The following is a 22129-nucleotide window of genomic DNA, read 5'->3' as shown; positions in this document are numbered from 1 at the left end:
CTTAAAACAGCCATTAATTAATCTTTCAGTATTTCCCATAGCAATATACAAACAGAAATCTTTACATTCAGAAAAAAATAGGTAGGACTTCAAGAACATGTAATAAGGTAGTACTTACTGTTCTTCAGATTAGAGTCAATAAAGGACATAAAGCAAACCTTGCACTTATCTAATTCATCTTAATGTTTAATTTCCAAACACAAACACATATATACATATTTCATATACAATTAATTACTGAACTGTGAGACATTAATAGAAATTGTAAGATCGATTCAGCACTATTGTAAGTGTTGAAAACATGAACAATATGTAACACAGCTGTAGAAAACATACTGTTCTCTATTTTAATGTTTAAAATGCCAAAAAGGAACTGACTTTTTACCTGCTCATTGTTGACAATGATTACCTCTAATTTTCAACTGTGAGGAATACAATAAATCATGTATATAAAACTGCCTGAATTTTTAAAAGCTTACTTATAGATTTATTGAATTAAATCTTTTGGTCAGATTTTTACATACCTTAAAAGTAGAAAGTCCATAAAGTCTTGTGGTATGAATAGTTTCTTGAGAAATATTTGTAATGTTAGTTATAAAATCCTCAAGGTATTTACAAGCTTGCTCCAAGTGTGTTGTATTTATGATGATTTGCACTAGCTAGAAAATACAAAATATATCTGGTTAAATGCAGCTTACATGAATATAAAGCCATTTGATTTTTAAAGATAGGATTATTGCTTTCAGCAACGGTACTGTTTCTGCATAATTTTCACATTACAGAATACAACTGATTACCTGATTTCAAAGCCTGCTGCAAATTGCTTATGAATATTATCATTTAAAAACAGACAAGAGCCTAACTGCTAATTAATTTAAAATAACTTTCCAAAGTACTTTTTAAAATTTTATTTATTCCCCAAGTTAAAAAAAAAAAAAGTATTCTCACTTTTCATGTCAAATCTGGCCGTCATAAATCTACACGTTCTAACATCTTCTATATCTACTGTTCTCCATGTAAATCCTTTTCACAAACATTGCTTGAATTATACTGATGCTTTTTTTAAACAAATCCACTACTACTAACAAATTAAAAATAGAAATCTAGTTTTATAAGATGATTTTCAGCAATAACTTAATTTATAATAATTGTTTCCTATAATGGAACAGTTAACCTACCTCTGTCAAACCTATATGAGGTTTCCTAATAAGGTTCAGTAAACAGCTACTCAGAGTTCTGGTCAGCAGAAGATTTGTAGATTTTCTAAGCATATCATCTATTTCTGTTGAGCTAAAAATGAAGGTATTATTGATATTATTAGTAACAGTCACTTTCTCCTAAATAAACACAATTTACTTAAGTAATTTGCTCCACCTCACCCCTCTATGTATCTTTAAATAAATCACAATCACCCATATTTATTAAATCAGATTCCAATTTAACTTGATTTCACAAAAGGGACATTTTCAATAAAACTGTTTATTTATGGTGTAATTTAAATGTATTCAATTAGCTATTACAGTAAAACCATGAGGTAGTATAAAGAAATAAAACTACTCTTAAATTATGCCTCCACTACTTTCAAAAACACTTGATATAAAACTACAGCTAAAATTAATTTTAAAATGCAAGTTGATGTGAGCTCTTTTTATATATAATTAATTACTAGATTTAATTTTAATATAGCTAAGCTATACATCTCCACCGAGATTTTTTAAAGAGATTCAAAGAAATAAATTTAATTACCTTAGATTCATTTTCATTTGGTGCAAAGAAAGGAAACAACGCCTACGATGTTTCTTAACAGCCTTACAATTGCTAGGCTAGTTTTCTCCTAATCAAAAAGCCTTCAATATAAGTAAATAATGATTTCTTGTATACATCTTTACTATCAAAACAGTTAAGCTGTCCTTAGATGAAGTTTTCTAGTCTCAGGACTACTGACATTTTAGGCTAGGTAATTCTTTGTTGTGGGGGCCTGTCCTGTGCACTGAAGGATGCTCAGCAGCCTCCCTGGGCTCTGGGCCCAACAGATGCAAGTAGTACCCCTCCCTCTAGTTGTGACAGCCCAAAATGTCTCTAAACTTTGCCAAATGTACTCTGGGGGCCAAAATTACCCCAACTGAGTTTAAGTGCCTTAATTAAGCATAGGCTAAAGTTTTAGCACACTTTTACTTTCTATATTATTAAAATACTACTCTTAAAAATCTATGAAGCACAAATATTTACTAGAGTATTCAACTTAAAAATGTAAATAAAGCAAGATTTGAGAAAACATAGGTACTTCTCACTATTACTCTAATGTTCTCCATGTTAACGCAGGCACTCTTTTCAATTTCTGCTAACTCTAATTCTGGCAGACCTGAGGAGAATATTTCTCACTGATTTTTTATATCTAAATTCAAGACTTCCCATGGAACATGCATACCACGAATAGGGTTTCAGAGTTGTCTGGCATCAAATTCTCAGAAAATTCTCATCTATCAACAGTGTCCCTAGAACAAGCAACATACTCACCCTGATAAAAACGAGGTGGTTGCCAGCTCCTCTGGTTTCTTTTCTGACACACTCAATTTATGCTTAAAGACACCCTGTATAACATCCTTCTCAGATGAAAGTTATCCACGATAATGTCTTTTGTTTAATTTCCCTGAACTTCCCTGAATGCTGAGTCAATGCATACTTTTTCTTCCATAAGTAAAAGCAAAGAAAACCTATCAGAACCTATGTTATGTTGTGCCAGCAAGATTTACCTGACAATAACCAGTATTTCCCCATAAAGTTTTTATCTTAATTGAGCAATTTTTAAAAACTCTTTATCCTTTGTGCCTTTAACTTGTACTCTTGGTAATTTTTAAAGAACATTTCACAGCAATTAAATATTAATACACAATAAGTCTCCTCTAAAATATTTTACAGCTTAACCTCTTATGCAAACTGAAAATTCTTAAAGATCATATTAGGTACAGATGGTTCCTGACTGCAACCAAATAATTAAGATTTTGGAGACTTCATAGAGTTATTAATTCTCTGGCCCTACTTTTATTCATATATACAAAGAAAACCAAACTTTCGTACTGTAAAAGCTTTGAAACATCTTCTGAAACTTCTAAAAACCTAACTCCAAAATATGTTTTAACATGAAGGAAGAGCTTTAAACACAGGAAGTGATTTCTTCCTTGACTCTTTAATAACAACAACAAAAAGCAACTTTAGTAGCTGAATTCAAGTACAGATGTAAATTCAAAATAAAAATATATGTTGGAAAGCTGGTAATTCAGAATAAATTTAGAATGACATATTTTTAAATTAAACAATGCTGTCTCTCTGTATTCTGAACTGTTAATTATTCTCATTAACAAAATGAAAATGGTCAGTGTATTTGGTAAAGCATAATCTTAAATTGTAAGCATAAAAGCCTTGTTGGATGAATAGCTTATCATAAACAGTTACCCAGAACTGGATACTAAACTAATAAAAGGGAAACACCTTTTTATCAAATACAGAAGGAAAAAAATTGACAATTTTTTGTGTTATAGCAGTAGTACACAACACTTACCTTTTAGAATGCTAAGAGATCATATACAAAAAGACTCAGACTGAGGTGGCAATTCTAGTTCTAGTCAGCCACTCAGGAGGATTTAGGGGAAATTATATAAACATATATGATATTACAAATAATGGGCCTTTACCTATGGTGCGATAAATGCAGTAAAGAAAACAAGTAGGAATTAGAGAGTCACTGTCTCTCTTCTGTAAATAAAACAAAATAAAAGGTAATTCCAAAGTGCTAAAGTTTAACAATATCTCAACTGTACTTTTTGAGAACCAACATTTAGATTGAATACTAAAAAGTACTTATTAGGACAAGCAAATTATAAATACTTCCAATTTAGAAAATGTTAAAGTAATCTATACATTTAAAGGAAAAGATGAGGGGGACCAATGTTATATATTAAAGATTGCAGCTTCAAGAATAATTCTCAAACACAACATTTGAGCCAAGTTGTTGGATGGCTATTAAAAGAGAGACTTCTTGTTTCTCCCTTTCACTTGCATATGTTAACCTCAAAATAACAGGTGAATGCATGTATCATTGTTTAAAAAGATAACTAGTTAAAAAAAGAATCTATTTGAAAGCATATAAACAAATTTAAGTCCACCCGAGGTAAGTCAAATTGTTCTCTATCCCTTAACTTCTTTATCTAATTATTCACGAGAACCTAATTTCTCTTAAATGCTCTTAAATGCTTCTTGTATATGTTCCTTCCTCTTCGTTACCACTGATCTTGACTATTCAGTCTTTCTTTATCTCTTTCTTGAGATAACTTCACTAACTCAACATGACTATTTTTTTTACCCTCTCCTTCGATGTCTTATGGGGCCAGAGTAAACTTTCTAAAATATAACTCTAGTCATGTCATTCCTTAGTTAAAAATTCTTCATAAAGGAACACAAAAATTCTGAAACATAATATAAGTTGGTCATGGGGATAGTAGTACAGCGTGGAGAACACAGCCAATGATTCTATAACATCTTCCTATACTGACAGATAGTAACTGCACTAGTGGGTGTGAGGATTAAATAATGTGGGTAGCTGTTGAACCATTATATTGTATATTTAAAACCAATATAAGATTGTATATCAATGGTATTTCCATAAAAAAAATTTTTTTTAACATTCTTCAACAATTCCCCGTGCTTACAAATTAAAATAGAAACACTCCAAACCCCACTGGTCTCATATCTAATATTGAAGTATCCCATCCTCATAGGTTCTATGTGCCAACCATGTGCCAAGCAAGCACCATACTGAGTGCTCTGTACACAAGCATTGCCTCATTTAATTCTCACAATCACCCAATGAGTTATTTGGCTGATTTTACCTATGAGGAAACCACAACTTAAACAGATTAAGTTGTTTGCCCAGTGCCCTATTACAGCTAGTGTTATCATCAAGACTCAAACAAAAATCTAAGTTTGAAGCTTTGTTCTTAACCACTGCATTAACCTGCATCTATCTTCAGAACTTGAATGTTTAATGAAAAACAAGATAGGCATAAATTATCGGTGGCTCTCAGACCGTTAGAGCACCACCATTGAAAACCACCAGTGCACAAGGAGGATTAAAGATGGCGGCGTGAGAGGTGAGACAGAGCCTTCCTCCTAAAACTGCATATAATATAAAAGTATAATTAATACGACTAATCCTGAAAAAGCAACAGGAAAGAGGACTGTGCCAAACTGGATACACCTGGAGTAAAGAATAAACCTCATGTAACAGGGTAACGTACCAAAGCAGAGGCCCGGTTGGAACTAAGCCCTTCCCCAACCCCAGCTCACCAGAGAGATGAAGAGAAACGGAGCGGGGAGGGAATGGAAGCCTGGGACAGCTGAATACCTGACTCTGGAGATCTGCTCTGGGAGCACAAACCTACATTTCATGGTACTCTCATGATTAGGGGGTTGGAAAGCTAAGACAGGCAGAATTCTTGGAGAGACTGAGATTCCAGCCACTTGTGGAAAGTAGGGATGCATATCTGGCTGCTCTGGGACAAAAGAAAAGCGGGCAGTCTGAGAGACTTCCTAACAGCAAGAGGGCTGCTAAAGTGGCAAGGATTGCACAGAGCTTACTGCTCAGGAGAAAGGACGGGTAGAAAAATTGTCCAGGTGCACTCTGCCCAGCAGGTTAGGAACTTTCTTGATCTTAAGTGCTCCAGCTCCCTGGCTGGCTACACAGCTCCAAGGACGACCTCTGTGATACACAGTCAACTGTGCCTTTCTCCCGGCTAGCCCCACCTGATTTGCAAACCAGGAAACTCTATCCTGGCATTAGGCCAGCCAGAGGGAAGATCCGTCTACAGCAACTACAAATGCAAAGTATAGAGGCTTATACTTCTGTGCTCGGCCCACTGGTTCAGGCAGTGGAGGCAAGCATAGCAGCCGGGAAGTAGGAAACAGCTCTTTCCTACCCCCAGGACCACTACCGCTCCCCTGTGACTCCCAACATTGCTTTAGTGTCTATGCCACTCCAGAGAGTAGAGCTTCTGGGCACTAGAGGGCCGAATACACAAAAATGAAATGTGAAAGAAACCTGGTTCAATGTAAAATTATGACTACAACACCTGAAAAAGATTCAAATGAAATCAACCTCATGAAACTCCCTGAATGGGATTTCAAAAAAAAAATCATTAACATGCTCATGGAGGTACAGAAAAATATTCAAGAACTCAGGAATGATTTCTGGTCAGAGATCCAATTGTTGAAGAGCACAATGGAGGGTATTAAAAGCAGAAGAGATACAGTGTAGGAGACAATAAATGAAATAGAAATCAGAGAAGAGGAATACAAAGAAGCTGAGGCACAGAGAGAAAAAAGGATCTCTAAGAATGAAAGAATATTGAAAGAACTGTGTGACAAATCCAAATGGAACAATATTAGCATTATAGGGGTACCAGAAGAAGAAGAGAGAGAAAAAGGGGTAAAAAGTGTCTTTGAGAAGGTAACTGCTGAAAGCTTCCACAGTCTGGGAAAGGAGACAGTCTCTCAGGCCATGGAGGTGCACAGATCTCCCAACACAAGGGACCGAGGAAGACAACACCAAGAAATATAGTAATTAACATGGCAAAGATCAAGGATAAGGACAGACTATTAAAAGCAGCCAGAGAGAGAAATAAGATCACATACAAAGGAGAGTCCATCAGGCTATCATCAGACTTCTCAGCAGAAACCTTACAGGCCAGAAGAGAGTGGCATGATGTATTTAATGCAATGAAGCAGAAGGGCCTCTAACCAAGAATACTTTATCTGGCAAGATTATCATTTTAATTTGAAGGAAGGACTAAACAATTTCCAGATAAGCAAAAGCTGAAAGAATTTACCTCCGATAAACCATCTCTACAGTATATTTTGGAGAGAATGCTATAGATGGAAGTGTTCCTAAGGTTTAATAGCTGTCAGCAGAGGTAACAAAACCACAGTAAAGAAAGTAGAACAGTTAACTACTAAGCGAATGCAAAATTAAATCAACTATCCCTAAAGTCAATCAAGGGACAGACAAACAATACAGAATATGATAACTAATATGCAAAGAATGGAGGAGGAAGAAAAAGGAGAAGAGAAAAAGAACCTTTAGATTGTGTTTGTAATAGAATATCAAGTGAGTTAAGTGAGACTCTTAGATAGTAAAGAAGTTAACTTTCAACCTTTGGTAACCACGAATGTAAAGCCTGCAATGGCAATAAGTACATACCTATCGATAATCACCCTAAATGTAAATTGACTGAATGCACCATTCAAAAGACATGCAGTCACTGAATGGATAAAAAAACAAGACCCATCTTTATGCTGCCTACAAGAGACTCACTTTAAACCCAAAGATATACACAGACAAAAGTGAAGAGTTGGAAAAAGATATTTCATGCAACTAACAGGAGAAAAAAGCAGGAGTTACAGTACTTGTATCAGAAGAAATACACTTCAAAACAACGAAAGTCACAAGAGACAAAGAAGGACTTTACATAATGATTAAAGGGTCAATCCAACAAGAAGATATAAGCATGATAAATATCGATGCGGCCAAGACAGGAGCACCTACATATGTGAAACAAATAATAACAGAATTAAAAGGGGAAATAGAATGCAATGCATTTGTTCTAGGAGACTTCAACACTCCATTCACTCTGAAGGGCAAATCAGCCAGACAGAAAATAAGTAAGGACACAGAGGCACTGAACAACACATTAGAACAGATGGACATAACAGACATCTGCAGAACTCTACACCCAAAAGCACAGAATATACATTCTTCTCAACTGCACATGGAACATTTTCAATAATAGATCATATACTAGGCCACAAAAAGAGCCTCAGTTAATTCAAACACATTGAAATTGTACCAAATGGTTTTTCAGATCACAAAGGTATGAAACTAGAAATAAATTATGCAAAGAAAATGAAAAATATCACAAACACACGGAGGCTTCACAACATGCTCCTTAATAACCAATGGATCAATGACCAAATAAAAACAGAGATCAAGCAGCATATGGAGACAAATGACAACAATAATTCAATACCACAAAATCTGTGGGATGCAGTGAAGGCCATGCTGAGAGAAGTATATTACAATATGAGCCTACCTTAGGAAAGAACAACAATTGCATATGAACTGTCTAAACTCACAACTAACGAAACTAGAAAAAGAAGAACAAATGAGACCCAAAGTCAGCAGAAGGAGGGACATAATAAAGATTAGAGCAGAAATAAATAAAAAGATCAATGAAAGCAAGAGCTGGTTCTTTGAGAAAATAAAGAAAAAGATAAACCCCTAGCCAGACTTATCAAGGAAAAAAAGGGAGTCTACACACATACAGAGAATCAGAAATGAGAAAGGAAAAATCACAACGAATACCACAGAAATACAAAGAATTATTAGACAATACTATGAAAAATTATATGCCAACAAACTGGATAACCTGGAAGAAATGGACAACTTTCAAGAAAAATACAACCTTTCAAGGCTGACCCACAAAGAAACAGAAAATCTCAACAGACCAATTACCAGCAAGGAAATTGAATTAGTAATCAAAAATCTACCTAAGAACAAAATTCCTGGACCAGATGGCTTCACTGCTGAATTTTAACAAACATTTAGTGAAGACCTAATACCTATCCTCCTTAAAGTTTTCCAAAGAGTAGAAAAGGGAATACTTCCAAACTCATTCTATGAGGCCAGCATCACTCTCATACCAAAACCAGGCAAAGACACCACAAAAAAAGAAAATTACAGACCAATATCCCTGATGAACATAGATGCAAAAATACTCAACAAAATTTTAGCAAACTGAATTCAAAAACACATCTAAAAGATCATCCATCATGATCAAGTAGGATTTATTCCAGGGAAGCAAGGATGGTACAACATTCGAAAATCCATCAACATCATCCACCACATCAACAAAAAGAAGGACAAGAACCACATGATCATCCCCATAGATGCTGAAAAAGCATTTGACAAAACTCAACATCCATTTGTGATAAAACTCTCAACAAAATGGGTATAGAGGGCAAGTACCTCAGCATAATAAAGGCCATATATGACCAACCCACAGCCAACGTTATACTTACCAGCAAGAAGCTGAAAGCTTTTCGGGGAACAAGACAAGGATGCCCACTCTCCCCACTTCTATTCAACATAGTACTGGAGGTCCTAGGCACAGCAAGCAGACAACACAAATAAATAAAAGGCATCCAGATTGGCAAGGAAGAAGTCAAACTGTCCCTGTTTGCAGATGACATACTATACATAAAAAACCCTAAAGAGTCCACTCCAAAACTACTAGATCTAATATCTGAATTCAGCAAAGCTGCAGGATACAAAATTAATACACAGAAATCTGTTGCATTCCTATGAACTAACAATGAACTAGCAGAAAGAGTAATCAGGAAAACAATTCCATTCACAATTACATCAAAAAGAATAAAATACCTAGGAATAAACCTAACCAAGGAAGTGAAAGATCTATACTCTGAAAACTACAAGACACTCATGAGAGAAATTAAAGAAGAAACCAATAAATGGAAACACATCCCTTGCTCATGGGTAGGAAGAATTAATATTGTCAAAATGGCCATCCTGCCTAAAGCAATTTACAGATTCAATGCAATTCCTATCAAAATGCCAACAGCATTCTTCAATGAACTAGAGCAAATCATTCTAAAATTCATATGGAACCACAAAAGACCCCGAATAGCCAAAGCAATCCTGAGAAGTAAGAATAAAGCTTGAGAGATTATGCTTCCCAACTTCAAGATCTACTACAAAGCCACAGTGATCAAGGCAATTTGGTACTGGCACAAGAACAGAACCATAGACCAACGGAAGTGACTTGAGAGCCCTGATATAAACCCAACCATATATGGTCAATTAATATAAAACAGTGGGGAAATGACAGCCTCTTCAACAACTGGTGTTGACAAAACTGGACAGCTACATGCAAGAGAATGAAACTGGATTATTGTTTAACCCCATACACAAAAGTAAACTCAAAATGGATCAAAGACCTGAATGTAAGTCATGAAATCATAAAACTCTTAGAAGACAACATAGGCAAAAATCTCCTGAATATAAGCATGAGCAACTTCTTCCTGAACACATCTCGAGAAAGGGAAACAAAAGCAAAAATGAGCACATGGCACTACATTAAACTAAAAAGTTTCTGTACAGCAAAGGACACCATCAACAGAACAAAGAGGCATCCTACAGTAAGGGAGAATATATTTGTAAATGACATATCTGACAGGGGTTAATATACAAAATATTTAAAGAACTCACATGCCTCAACACCCAAAAAGCAAATAACCCTATTAAAAAATGGGTGGAGGATATGAAGAGACAATTCTCCAAAGAAGAAATTCAGATGGCCAACAGACACATGAAAAGATGCTCCACATCACTACTTATCAGTGAAATGCAAATTAAAACCACAATGAGATATCACCTCACACCAGTAAGGATGGCCAGCATCAAAAAGACTAAGAACAACAAATGTTGGCAAGGATGCGGAGAAAGGGGAACCCTCCTACACTGCTGGTGGGAATGTAAGCTAGTTCAACCATTGTGGAAAGCAATATGGAGGTTCCTCAAAAAACTAAAAATAGAAATACCATTTGACCCAGAATCCCACTCCTTGGAATTTACCCAAAGAATACAACTTCTCAGACTCAAAAAGACATATGCACCCCTATGTTTATTGCAGCACTATTTACAATAGCCAAGATACAGAAGCAACCTAAGTGTCCATCAGTAAATGAATGGATAAAGACGTGGTACATATACACAATGGAATACTATTCAGCCATAAGAAGGAAACAAATCCTACTATTTGCAACAACATGGATGGAGCTGGAGGATATTATGCTCAGTGAAATAAGCCAGGTGGAAAAAGACAAGTGCCAAATGATTTCCCTCATTTGTGGAGTATAACAATGAAGCAAAACTGAAGGAACAAAATAGCAGTAGACTCACAGACTCCAAGAAGGGACTAGTGGTTACCAAAGAGGAGGTGTGTAGGAGGGTGGATAGGGAGGGAGGGAGAAGGGGATTGAGGGGTATTATGTTTAGTACACATGGTGTGGGGGATCACAGGGAGAACAGTGTAGCTCAGAGAAGGCAAACAGTGAATCTGGCATCTTACTACACTGACTGCATTGGGATATGGGTGGGGACTTGATAATATGGGTAAATGTAGTAACCACATTGTTTTTTCATGTGAAACCTTCATAAGAGTGTATATCAATAATACCTTAATAAAAATTTAAAGAAAAATAAAATAAGAAAACCACCAGTGCAATAGTTAGTTCTTCCTTTTCAGTTAATACTCAGTTGTATCCATTGTTTATATAACACTAGGTTATATTGTGTGTGTCATGTTGTGTAGTACAGAGAATATATTACCTCTAGTGAGTTTTATACTGAGGTTAAATGCTAATATCTTTAAGATAAATCTTTGTATTTTATATTATAGAGACTTTGGTATAAGAGGCTTGTAGAGTCTGATGAAGCTTAAAGCAGTGTTCTTAAGCTTCAAAGTGTATCCAAATCAACAAACGAACTTGGTAAAACCAAGAGCCTCATCTTCAGTGTCTAGTTTGGTAGGTGTACGGTTACATTTCTAACTATTTCCCATGTGATGCTAATGCTGCTGGTCTGGGGACTATACTTTTTGGTTTGTGAGAAACACATAGACAGCAGATGCTCCGCATGAGGTATTTGTCTTCCTTTCTTTTCCTTTCCTCTCCAACTCATTCAAGAACAAAAATAAGTTATCTTTTAAAGAATCCCTATTCAAAAGGAAAAAGCTTAAGACTTAAAATAAGATAACTATTTTGCCTGGCAGAACACACATTTCTTTCTCCATTTATTTATATATTGTTTAAATCCAAAATAATGGTAGCTTACAATAAGAGACACAGATAACAATAAAATAAAAATGACTGCCATTGTTCTGTTTTGGCTTGAAAAATAACTAATATCTGAGTTGCCCTCATGCCTTTTTATGACTTAAAATTCAGAAGAGTTTCACACTGAAAGGCATTTCCTGCTATTCAATATACAAATTCAGAAGAATGGATTTAAGAGAGGGAGACATTATAACAGTCACCACCACCAGGTTCTCCTCCAGAGAGTATTCACAATTAGAAATACATCATATGACTGACTGTAATGCAGGGTCCATCTGAATAGCTGGAACAAGGTGTGGCATAAAGAATAATGTTCCTCTAACATTATGTGATTGATCCTTATATGCTAGATGCTTTCATTGATATGGTAGTCAGAAGAATCTCAGCTCTCAAACTAAGCAGCTGGGTGATTCTGGATAAACAATATAGCCTCTCTGAGCTTATCAGTTTCTTTATCAGCAAAACAGGGATATCACATTTCCTATCTACATAAGTAGGGTATTCCTTTCATCACACCAGGTAAATGGCATCCTTGTCTATAAAATCAAGTTGGCTATAGCTACCAACAGTTACTGTACTGCTCTCCGTTAATGAGTATGATACCAATTTGCTATAGCATTCTTTATTATAATTTTACTGATTTTTTCTGAATCCTCACTTCAAGTTTATCTGAGAAAAAACAAAACTATTAAGCACATCAGCTTACTTTTACTCTATTTTTCTCTATTCTTATGTGTGTGTGAAGAGCTACATAATAAAAAGTAAAAAAAGAAGTCAGATTTATAGCAATTTAATCCCAAGCACCGTTAAAATGTGTAAGCCTTTCTAATAAGATAATAATGTGTTAAAGAGTCATGGCCTGAAAGTCAATGTTAATGTTTCATAAAAATAGCTGGGATAAAGACACATCTGTTATTAGTGAACTTACCTCCGGTGTAGTGATTCTGAAAATTTAAGGCTGGCATAAATAAATTCTTTAACTTGAATGTAAATATGAGGCACTGACTGAGACATGGGGAATTTCTTTGGGAAAGGTTGCTGTAGAAAGAAAAAATTTGATACTGTTTTTGAAATTTTAGAAAAAGATATTCTTATAACTTAAAAATGTAAAAATAGAGCTGATTTCACATTTGAATTAATAGTAAATACTTGCATCTCAAAGTTTACTATCATACTGCTACATTGTTTTTGAGATTTTAAAGCAAACCAAAATATTTCTGGAGAAAAAAAAATGTGGCGATTTACCTGTTTCTTAAATCATATTGTCAGACTTCTAACCAGCATAGAAAGCATAAATCAATACCTTTGCATGTTCTGATGATACGTATCCTGCAGAAGATGCCTAGCTGTCTGCTTCTCTGCATCCATAATATGAGTCAGGTTTGCCATAAAACTAGGGGTCTGAATCCTACCTCAGTACCATCAAATACTTCTAAGACTTCTTTTACTCACCTCTAATGAAAGCTTGATGCCAATTCAAGAAGGTATCCATTTCATTCTGTAACTCCTAGAATATCTTACAGAAGCTTTCTGACCAGTGCATCAGCAAACACTGATATGCAGCCAATGGTTTACTGTGGGCTTATTCACTAAAGTGCTTTATCAGCCAATGCCCATTAGCAAATTCTCAATCTCCAAAATGTAGTCTCTCAAAGACTTTTACCAAAGCCCCTTATTTATACTTAATGAAGTCTAATCTACACTTCTATCTTTACATTCATTGCAACCTAGTTATACCAGTGTAAGTACCCTCACCAAGGTCACCAATGACCTCACATATGTTAAATCCAATGGACTTTTCCAGCTCTCATATTACCTGACTTATCTAAAGTATCTGACACAGTTGGCCTCCACCTGCTTTTTAAATGATCTCTCCTTCTTGGTATCCATTATCCACTCTGGTTTTCCACTTATTTCTCTATCTTCTCTCTACTACTTCTTGCAGCCATCCCTTAATTACTGCTCTGTATTAAGAGTTCTAACCTATCTTCTTCTCTTTTCACCATGCATACTATCCTTGGATGATCTCATCTACTCTTATGACTTCAATCACCATGCAAGTACCAATATTGCCCCAAAACTACAACTCCAGGCCAAATCTTTCTCCTGAAGTCTAAATTCATATATCTAACTACCAGTTGGACACCTCCTTTTGGCTGTAACATTTGCAACATACTCAACAGATCCAAAAGTGAAATAATCATCACTTCCTTCTAAGTCTGCTCCTCTTGTGTTTCTTATCTTAGGGAATGCTACCACCATTAAAGGCAGAAACTTGGCTATCAAACTTGACCCCTCTATCATCTTCACCATCCCTTATACACAATCACCAACCCCTGTTGTTCTTACCTCCTAAACATCTCTTAAATCACATTCCAAGGCCATAACTCAAGTCACCAATCTCTCTCAACTGCAAATAACTGCAATAATCCCCTGACTTGTCTCCTAGTCACTAGTCAAACTCTTCTCCATTTGTTTTTCCACACATTAGCCAGAGATCTTCCTAAATCACAAATCTGACAATGTTTCTACAGCTTAAAATCCTGCGGTGACTTCTCAGAGTCCTCAGGATAAAGGTAACCCCTCTAACACTGTTTACAAGAACTATTATAGTCTGGCCTTTCTCCTTCGTCGTCTTCATTTCTTGATCTTCATCTCTTGTGCTTTATCAACCTTGTACTTTATATTACAGAATTATAGCCTTTCTGTATGCTGCTTCCTCTATATTGAGCAGTGCCAAATTCTGTGAATTGTAATTTCCTCTTTATTTATTTACCTATCCTTCATAGCAGAGACTGAAAAACATACATAGCACAGGATCTGCTACATAGTAGGTGAATGATAAATATACGAATGACCAAATGTATCCTTAGTTCCCTCCTGCACAAGCAGCTAGTTGTGAAAACATTCACAGAGAGCAGTGTCTCTCCAAAAGTGGTAGGTTAAACCTTTCCAAATTTAGAAACTCAAGGAGGAGCACTACAAAAATCAACTAGTGTTGCTATTCTTTAAAATCACCTGATGATAATGTAAGTGCTAACTTACCTCCAATTTATGCTTTGCTAGCCCAATACTATTTGAAAAATACTTCAGATTTAAGAATTCATTTAATGATACTAAAAAGAGAATGTGAATATGTTCTTGTTTTAGCCAAAGGGTAGTAATCAAATTAGAACAGCTATCTGTAAAAAGACAGATTTCTGCATAGATGTTCAGTCCTACTACTTTCTCACTCTTAATTTACACTGAAAATATAACTCAAGTTATTTGAGAGACAGGTTTACATCCTTGCTAACAGTTCTAACTGAAAATTACACTAAAACTAGGAAAAATTAAATATATACACATATAACCAAGAGACCATTACTAAATAATTTTGGGATCTTTTTTTAAGTTTTCACATTAAAATTTTTCATGTGGCATTTACCTTAAGAGTAGTTCTTTTTAATGATTATAAGCCAATGAATATAGCTCAACTATAGACCTATTGAGAAGAGTTTAATGTGATTAAAAGGGACATTAGAGATTATTTAGCTCAACTTCCTCATCTGACAGTTGAGGCACAGATGCCCAAATAGGGTAAGTTGCTCGCCCACAATAAGCCACAGGTAGAGCTGGCATGTGAACCCAGAACAAATCCAATGCTCTTCATACAGATGCTACTACAGCCTGGACAAACTTGGTACAGTAACTAAAAGAAAACAAAATCAAGCTATGGGATGGAGAATATTCTGGTAGTATTTCTTAACAGGGACAACTCTGAGGTTTCAAAAACATAGAATTAGTATCAATTATTCTGGTCTTTTGTGCATGTTAGGATACAACTACCAGGTACAGGCATATCTTGAGGTATTGCAGATTTGGTTCCAGACCACCACAATAAAGGTAGTATCACAAAAAGCGGGTCAAATTAATTTTTTTGTTTTCCAGTGTGCTTCAAGTTATGTTTATTCCATATTGTACTCTTATTAAATGTGCAATAGCATTATGTCTACAAAAAACAATGTACATACCTTAATTTAAAAAATACTTCATTGCTGAGAAATGCTAACCATCATTTGAGCTTTCAGTGAGTCATAGTCAGTGATCACAGATCACCATAACAAATATAATGATGGAAAAGTTTTAAATATTGCAGGAATTACCGAAATGTAACACAGAGACAAAAAGTGAGCAAATACTGTTGGAAAAATGGCACTAACAGACTTGCTTGATGCAGGGTTGCCACAAACCTTCAATTTGTAAAAAATACAGTATCTGCAAAGTGCAATAAAGTGAAGCACAGTAAAACAAGGTATACCAGTATATGCAATGGCAACTTAGCTATAATCTAAAAGCCATGCATTTAATTACTTGTTCTGGCCATATTTTAGTGACTATTACACATAGTATGCTTAGGTTATGTATATAAATACATAACATAAAAATTTGTGTTATAAGTTTTATGTTATAAATAAAATTACAATTCACAGAATTCTCCCAGAATTCACTCTTGTTCATGGTGAAAGGATAAAAATGTAGAAAATGACTAAACTTTAAAGAGTTGGAAAAATAATAAAGAAGAGTAAGGAGAAAAAAAAGGATAAAGAGAATAAAAAAGTTGACAATACTAGAAACTCTTTTCCCATGACATCTGATTCTACCAAAAGATACTGGATAGTTCTGTGTGTGTTCTGTGTGTGTGTACGAACACGTGCATGTGCCATCAGGTGTATTCCCAAAATACTCTACATGCTGGACTTTCATTTCTCTATCTTTTTTTCACACATCTTGACTCCAAAAATACATATTTCTACTTCAGGAAAAGAATCTACAGATGGCTATTGCCTTCATACACCTCTTACTTAACCAAGATAAACGTTCTATGTTTCTAGAAAATAAGCCACAAAATAAGATCTTCCACAGATATTTCAAAGAAGTTCTCCTCTCTTTCCCTAGAATATACTCTAATTCCTAAAATCTGCTCAAAAATTAGGACATCTAATTTGGAATCCATCCAATGCTATTAACACCTGCCCTGGGAATCCACCTAACATTTGGGACAACTGCTCCCAGTAGCCCCAGGAAAGTCCCTTCTTAACTTCACCAAAATAACAGCAGTAGTAATATCATAGCCTTTACAAGTTAATAAAACATGACTAATTTTCTCAAGTAGTAACAAAAAAATTTCCCCAAAAGAAACCATTCTCACAGTGTTAGGTTAGTACTATGTAGCAGTAAGTAGGAATTTATTCTTAAGAAAATTCTTGAATTAAAAACTAGCTTGTACCTTTTCAAGGTCTAGATCTTGAAAAGGAAATTTACTGATGACTATTTTATATTCTTCTTCATTAACAATAGGGATGGGGCTATAATTATCTTCTTCAAAAATGTCCCTGTTAAGAAAGAAGAGAAGGTTAAAAATATTAGAAAACTTATCATTAGGGTACTATAGAACAGTACTTTAAAAAAAAACCTAATTACTACAAAATAATTTTTTGTCAGTTAAAGGTCTATCTAGGAAAATAATGCCTAGTCATCTAGAATTCTAAAATTTAACAAACACCAAGTAAGTAGTCATGTGCACTCCCTTCTTCTCCCTTGTTGTACATCCTCTCAGCACTTTAGTTTTAGTTTTCTACTCAAGAACAATTCTCAAGAGGATATTGTCTGAATAAATTCAGTATCTATTACTAAAAACAAAGCCTTGAGATGAAGTGTATTCCAGTAGTACTTCTTGATAGGGACAATTTTCAAGTTGCATGTCTTGCATCTTCTCTGTTCCCAACTAGATCAAAAGTTCCTTGAAGATGTATTCAATTTCTTTAGTTTCTCATAATTATTGTAATTAGAAAAGGACCTTTTAAAGTTAGTAAGGTAGAGACATTTACTACTCACCAAACATCCATGTGCACTCTAACACAGCCCCCTTGCAAACAGGTAGAGTTGTTTCACTAGTTTTGACCACTGAGCTGTGAATGGAAGTGATATGTGTTGCTTCAAGCCTTAACCATTTATGACTAACAGTGCAACCCTCTTTCCCATGGGATAAGGAGGGACCACGTGTTGAGAAGGCAGAATCACAAATGCAAATAATCTGGACCTTGGACTAGACTCCCATGGATTTCTGTGAGTGAGAAATAAAATATCTGTGTTCATCCACTAAGATCTGGGGCATTTTTGTTACTGTAGCATAACCCAGTCTGTCCTAATATACCTGCTGTGCAAACATCAACTTCCTTTTAATCAATAATTTGGTTTAATTAGCATTTATTGAGTACCTATTATGTGTAAGGCTCTGGGCTTATGGTAATGAAAACTCCCTACTTAAGGAAGATAAAAACAAGCTCTTTGTTTTCAAACCTAATAGCTTGAATAGATAGGCAATTAAATTATGTTTATAAATAAAAGAGGTGCAAGGTTCAGAAATAGGACAAAGAAAGAAGTGATTGACTTTATCAGAGTAGGTAGAGGAGATCTCATGGAAAGTTTTGTGGAGAAGCTATGGGCTTTATAGGTTCTTTAAAGATAAAAGAAACATTTCCAATGAGATTATGAGAGAATAGCATTTCAGGAAGATGGCACATGACATACAAAAGCCTAACGGGTGAAAAAAGTATGATTGTGGGTGGGGAGTTCTAAAACTACAGGTAGTGTGGTAGTATTACTGGAGTGTGAAGTATACAAGGGACATGGTGCAAAATGAAGCTGAGCAGGTAGACAAACTGAGGCATGGTGGTATACAAGGTTGTTAAAATAAGGCTCTGTTTACTTAGTATAGTGAAAGGTTTCAACTAATTCTATTTCCTTCTAAATAGTGTTTCAAAATAAAGGGTTAAAAGGATAGTAAATTTTAATTTAATAATCATAAACACTCTTCTGAGGGCAAGTTAATACCATAAACTCCATAAGGAAATATTTTACACACACACACACATTTTTATGTATATGTGTAAAGATTATATATATATACAGATCACTATTCCTATCTATAAGCACTTCCTGCATTTCTAAATTACTAAATATCAAAGATTATTGATATTAATACATGTCTCATCAAGACTCAATCATCCATTTGGGACAACATCATGACAATATTACCCCCTTGGAATATTAATACAAAAAGGTCAAATATGAGTTTATTTGGGTGATTGTAACAGAATTGTATCACCTCACAAGCCACTGGTATTTTTTAAAGATTTCTGTCACAGTATCAGAAGGTTAGCCCTCTACAGTTTTGAAAATTGATGAGGTAAATGCCAAGATGGTATTAATCATTTAACATACTTTCTATTTTAATAAGTCATCAAATATTATTGCCACATTGCTTCTATCTTATTTTTGGTGACCTAGATGTAAGATCTCCAAGATTGACTTTGAAAGCAAAAAAAAGGAGGGAGGGAAGGAGGGAGAAAAGAAGGCAGGGACAAAAGTTTTTGGAATTTAAAAAGCAGGGAGCAAATTTCTCTTTTTATGGCAATATAAAATTATATAGCTATTAAAACACTTTGTCCATGTGCTGCAGGTGAGTGGTTAAAGTAAAAGTAATTTTCCTAATTAGATGCTTTAAGATTTTTAATCTAGTTGTTTGTAAAAACAGCACTTTTCCAAAACAAAATTTAAAATCTATAGATTTCTGTAATACTGAATACACTGTATTTGAATTATTTGAATAATTACAGCCTTATAGCTAACCATTTACTGGGGAAAAAATACCCTGCAGAGATTAGAACTAAAGTTAGTATAATCAAAAATTGATTATAAGTGGTGCAACCACTGTGGAAACCAATATGGCAGTTCCTCAAAATATTAAACATACATTGTCTATATAATCCAGCAATTCCAGCTCTGCATACATATCCAAAAAGAATTGAAAACAGGGACTCAAACAGGTATTTGTATAATAATGTTTATAGCAGCATTATTGACAATAGCCAAAAGGTGGAAAAACCCAAATACCACAGATGGATGATTAGATAAATAAAATGTGGTATACACACACAGTGGAATATTATTCGGTCTTAAAAAGGAATAAAATTCTAACACATGCTGCAACATGGATGAACCTTGAAGGCATTGTGCTAAAGTAAAACAATCCAGCCAGAAAAAAACAAGTATTGTATGATTCCACTTATATGAAATTTCTATAGTAGTCAAATTCATAGAGACAAAGCAGAATGGTGATTTCCAGAAGCTAGAAGAGAATGGGGAGCTATTGTTTAACTGGTACACAGTTTAGTTTGGGAAGATGAAGACGTTCTGGAGGATAGTGGTGATGGTTGCAACAGCACAGATGTACTTAGCCACTGTACACTTTAAAAAGGTTAAAACGGGAAATTTTATGTTATGTATATTTTAACACAATAAAAAATAATTGTGTTTTTAATTGCTAAATGCAAAATCAGTTACATCAGCATATGACAAACTTTTTCATCACATTAAGGCTTAGACTAACCTGAAAACTCCAGCCCATTTCTTAAGCAGTGTTTCATTATATTGATCTCTTATTTCAAATAAAAGGTCAAAGAGTCGGTTCACAGGAAAACCATAACCCTAAAACACACACACAAACACAAAAGCATATAATTAAGTCAAATAAATAAAGAAATCCATTAAAAATGTTGGGGAATACTGAAGAATTGCTTGAAAGTATGCCATTCCAATAGTATGAAGATATCCTTTTGACTTTCTACGAGACTGCATTAAGTAAGAAAGAATTAGAAAGAGCTTTATAAAGCTGGAATAATTTTTCCATCTCTTCTTTTTCAGTCTGAATTACACTGTTAGCCTTAAAAAGCATTAGCAGTTAGAAGCAGATAAAAAGTTCAATTAGTGATCTATATAGCTGTCTTGGAAAGTGGTCCTTAAATAGGATACACAAAGAAAATGCGAATCTATTCTCTCTGAAACATGCTGGCTTCCTTTTGTACTTTCAATTTAAGATTCACTTTGTTGTATAAAGAAAACTTACATCTTTTCATCAAACATACTCTCCGAAACTGTTCCTTTCCAACTCCAAATTCACTGAAACCTTACCCATACCCAGACCGAACACTTTCGCTCACCTCACAGAGCTGTTCCTTTTAACCCTCTGAGGCTTACCTCTTCTTCATCTTTGTTCTTGATTCTCTCCTCCTGTAAGAACAGCTCTGAGGATTATCCATTCGCTCTATTGTGTCTTGTCCTTCCACTAGCTCTCTTCTCCTGGCTAAGTAAACATGCTAAATTGCTTCCCATCTTTATACCAAGAACAACAAAAGAAAACAAAAAAGCCTTCCCCCAGTTTTCTTTGCCCTGCCAGCTGCCTGCCTTTGTCACTCCTTTCAATGATCTCTTACTCTATTTTACCCCTTTCTTGAAACTCTTCTGCTTTGAATTCTGTAACACCACTTTTGTCTTCTTTTATCTATGAACAATCCCTTCAATTTCCTTTTTCTCAGTCCTTCAGTCTTTACTTCTAGCTCTCAGTGCAATCTCAAGTCTATTGACTTCAAACACGACATTGATTATTCAAAATTGTTATCTCTAGCAAGACCTCTGTAAGTTCCAAATATTATGTCCAGCCCCTGTTAGACACCTCTAGTCAGGCTGCCAGCAAGCATACTAAAGTTAGCTTACCTCCTCTCTTTCCAACTAAACCAAGCGTTTTTCCTATTTCCTATCTCTATTAACAGTTCCACCATCAAAACAGATTATCAGAAAAGAAATTTGAAAATCATCTAAATGACCCTCCACAAAAACACATCTAATCAGTCACCAAATTCTTTTGATTTTACCTCCTGTACAAATTTCTCTCAAATTCATCATTCCATTCTTCTCCATCATTTACTACCTTTCTTTCTTCCCAAAATAGTACCAGTGCCACTGCTTTATTTCAGGTCATTATTAACATCTCTTGCCTAGACCACTGTAAGAGCCTCCTAAACTGAAATTACAACCTTCGGTCTCTTTCAACTCAATGTATCGCCAAGACTCAAAATTATCATTTAAAGGCACAAGTCTGATCATGCCATTCCTCTGGTTCAAACCTATACAATGCTAACTAAAGTCCCACAAGACCTGCCACAATCTGGGTCAAACTACCTAGTTGGTTTCATTACCACTACATGCCTTTCTTTACTGACATCCATATGCTACAGTTTCTCACATCATCAGGCTGCTCAATCAGTCTCATACCTCTAGCTAT

General features: G+C 35.0%; 1 protein-coding gene across 6 annotated transcripts in view; it reads right to left on the bottom strand.

Annotated features, from left to right (window-relative positions):
* Positions 1–22129, bottom strand: part of EXOC6 (exocyst complex component 6) — a 263797-nt gene that overhangs the window by 92310 nt on the left and 149358 nt on the right. For all 6 annotated transcript variants that reach the window (XM_057506080.1, XM_036880142.2, XM_057506081.1 and 3 more), the window contains 5 exons: positions 20399–20496; positions 17234–17339; positions 12893–13002; positions 1179–1290; positions 525–659 (listed from right to left, as the gene is read on the bottom strand). In XM_057506080.1, coding sequence (XP_057362063.1) covers positions 525–659; positions 1179–1290; positions 12893–13002; positions 17234–17339; positions 20399–20496 — 561 coding nt within the window. The remainder of the gene's footprint in view (positions 1–524; positions 660–1178; positions 1291–12892; positions 13003–17233; positions 17340–20398; positions 20497–22129) is intronic.

The sequence above is a fragment of the Manis pentadactyla genome, chromosome 8, assembly GCF_030020395.1.
Source record: "Manis pentadactyla isolate mManPen7 chromosome 8, mManPen7.hap1, whole genome shotgun sequence".
NCBI classification, from domain to species: domain Eukaryota; kingdom Metazoa; phylum Chordata; class Mammalia; order Pholidota; family Manidae; genus Manis; species Manis pentadactyla.
This window is presented reverse-complemented; position numbering and strand designations above follow the sequence as displayed.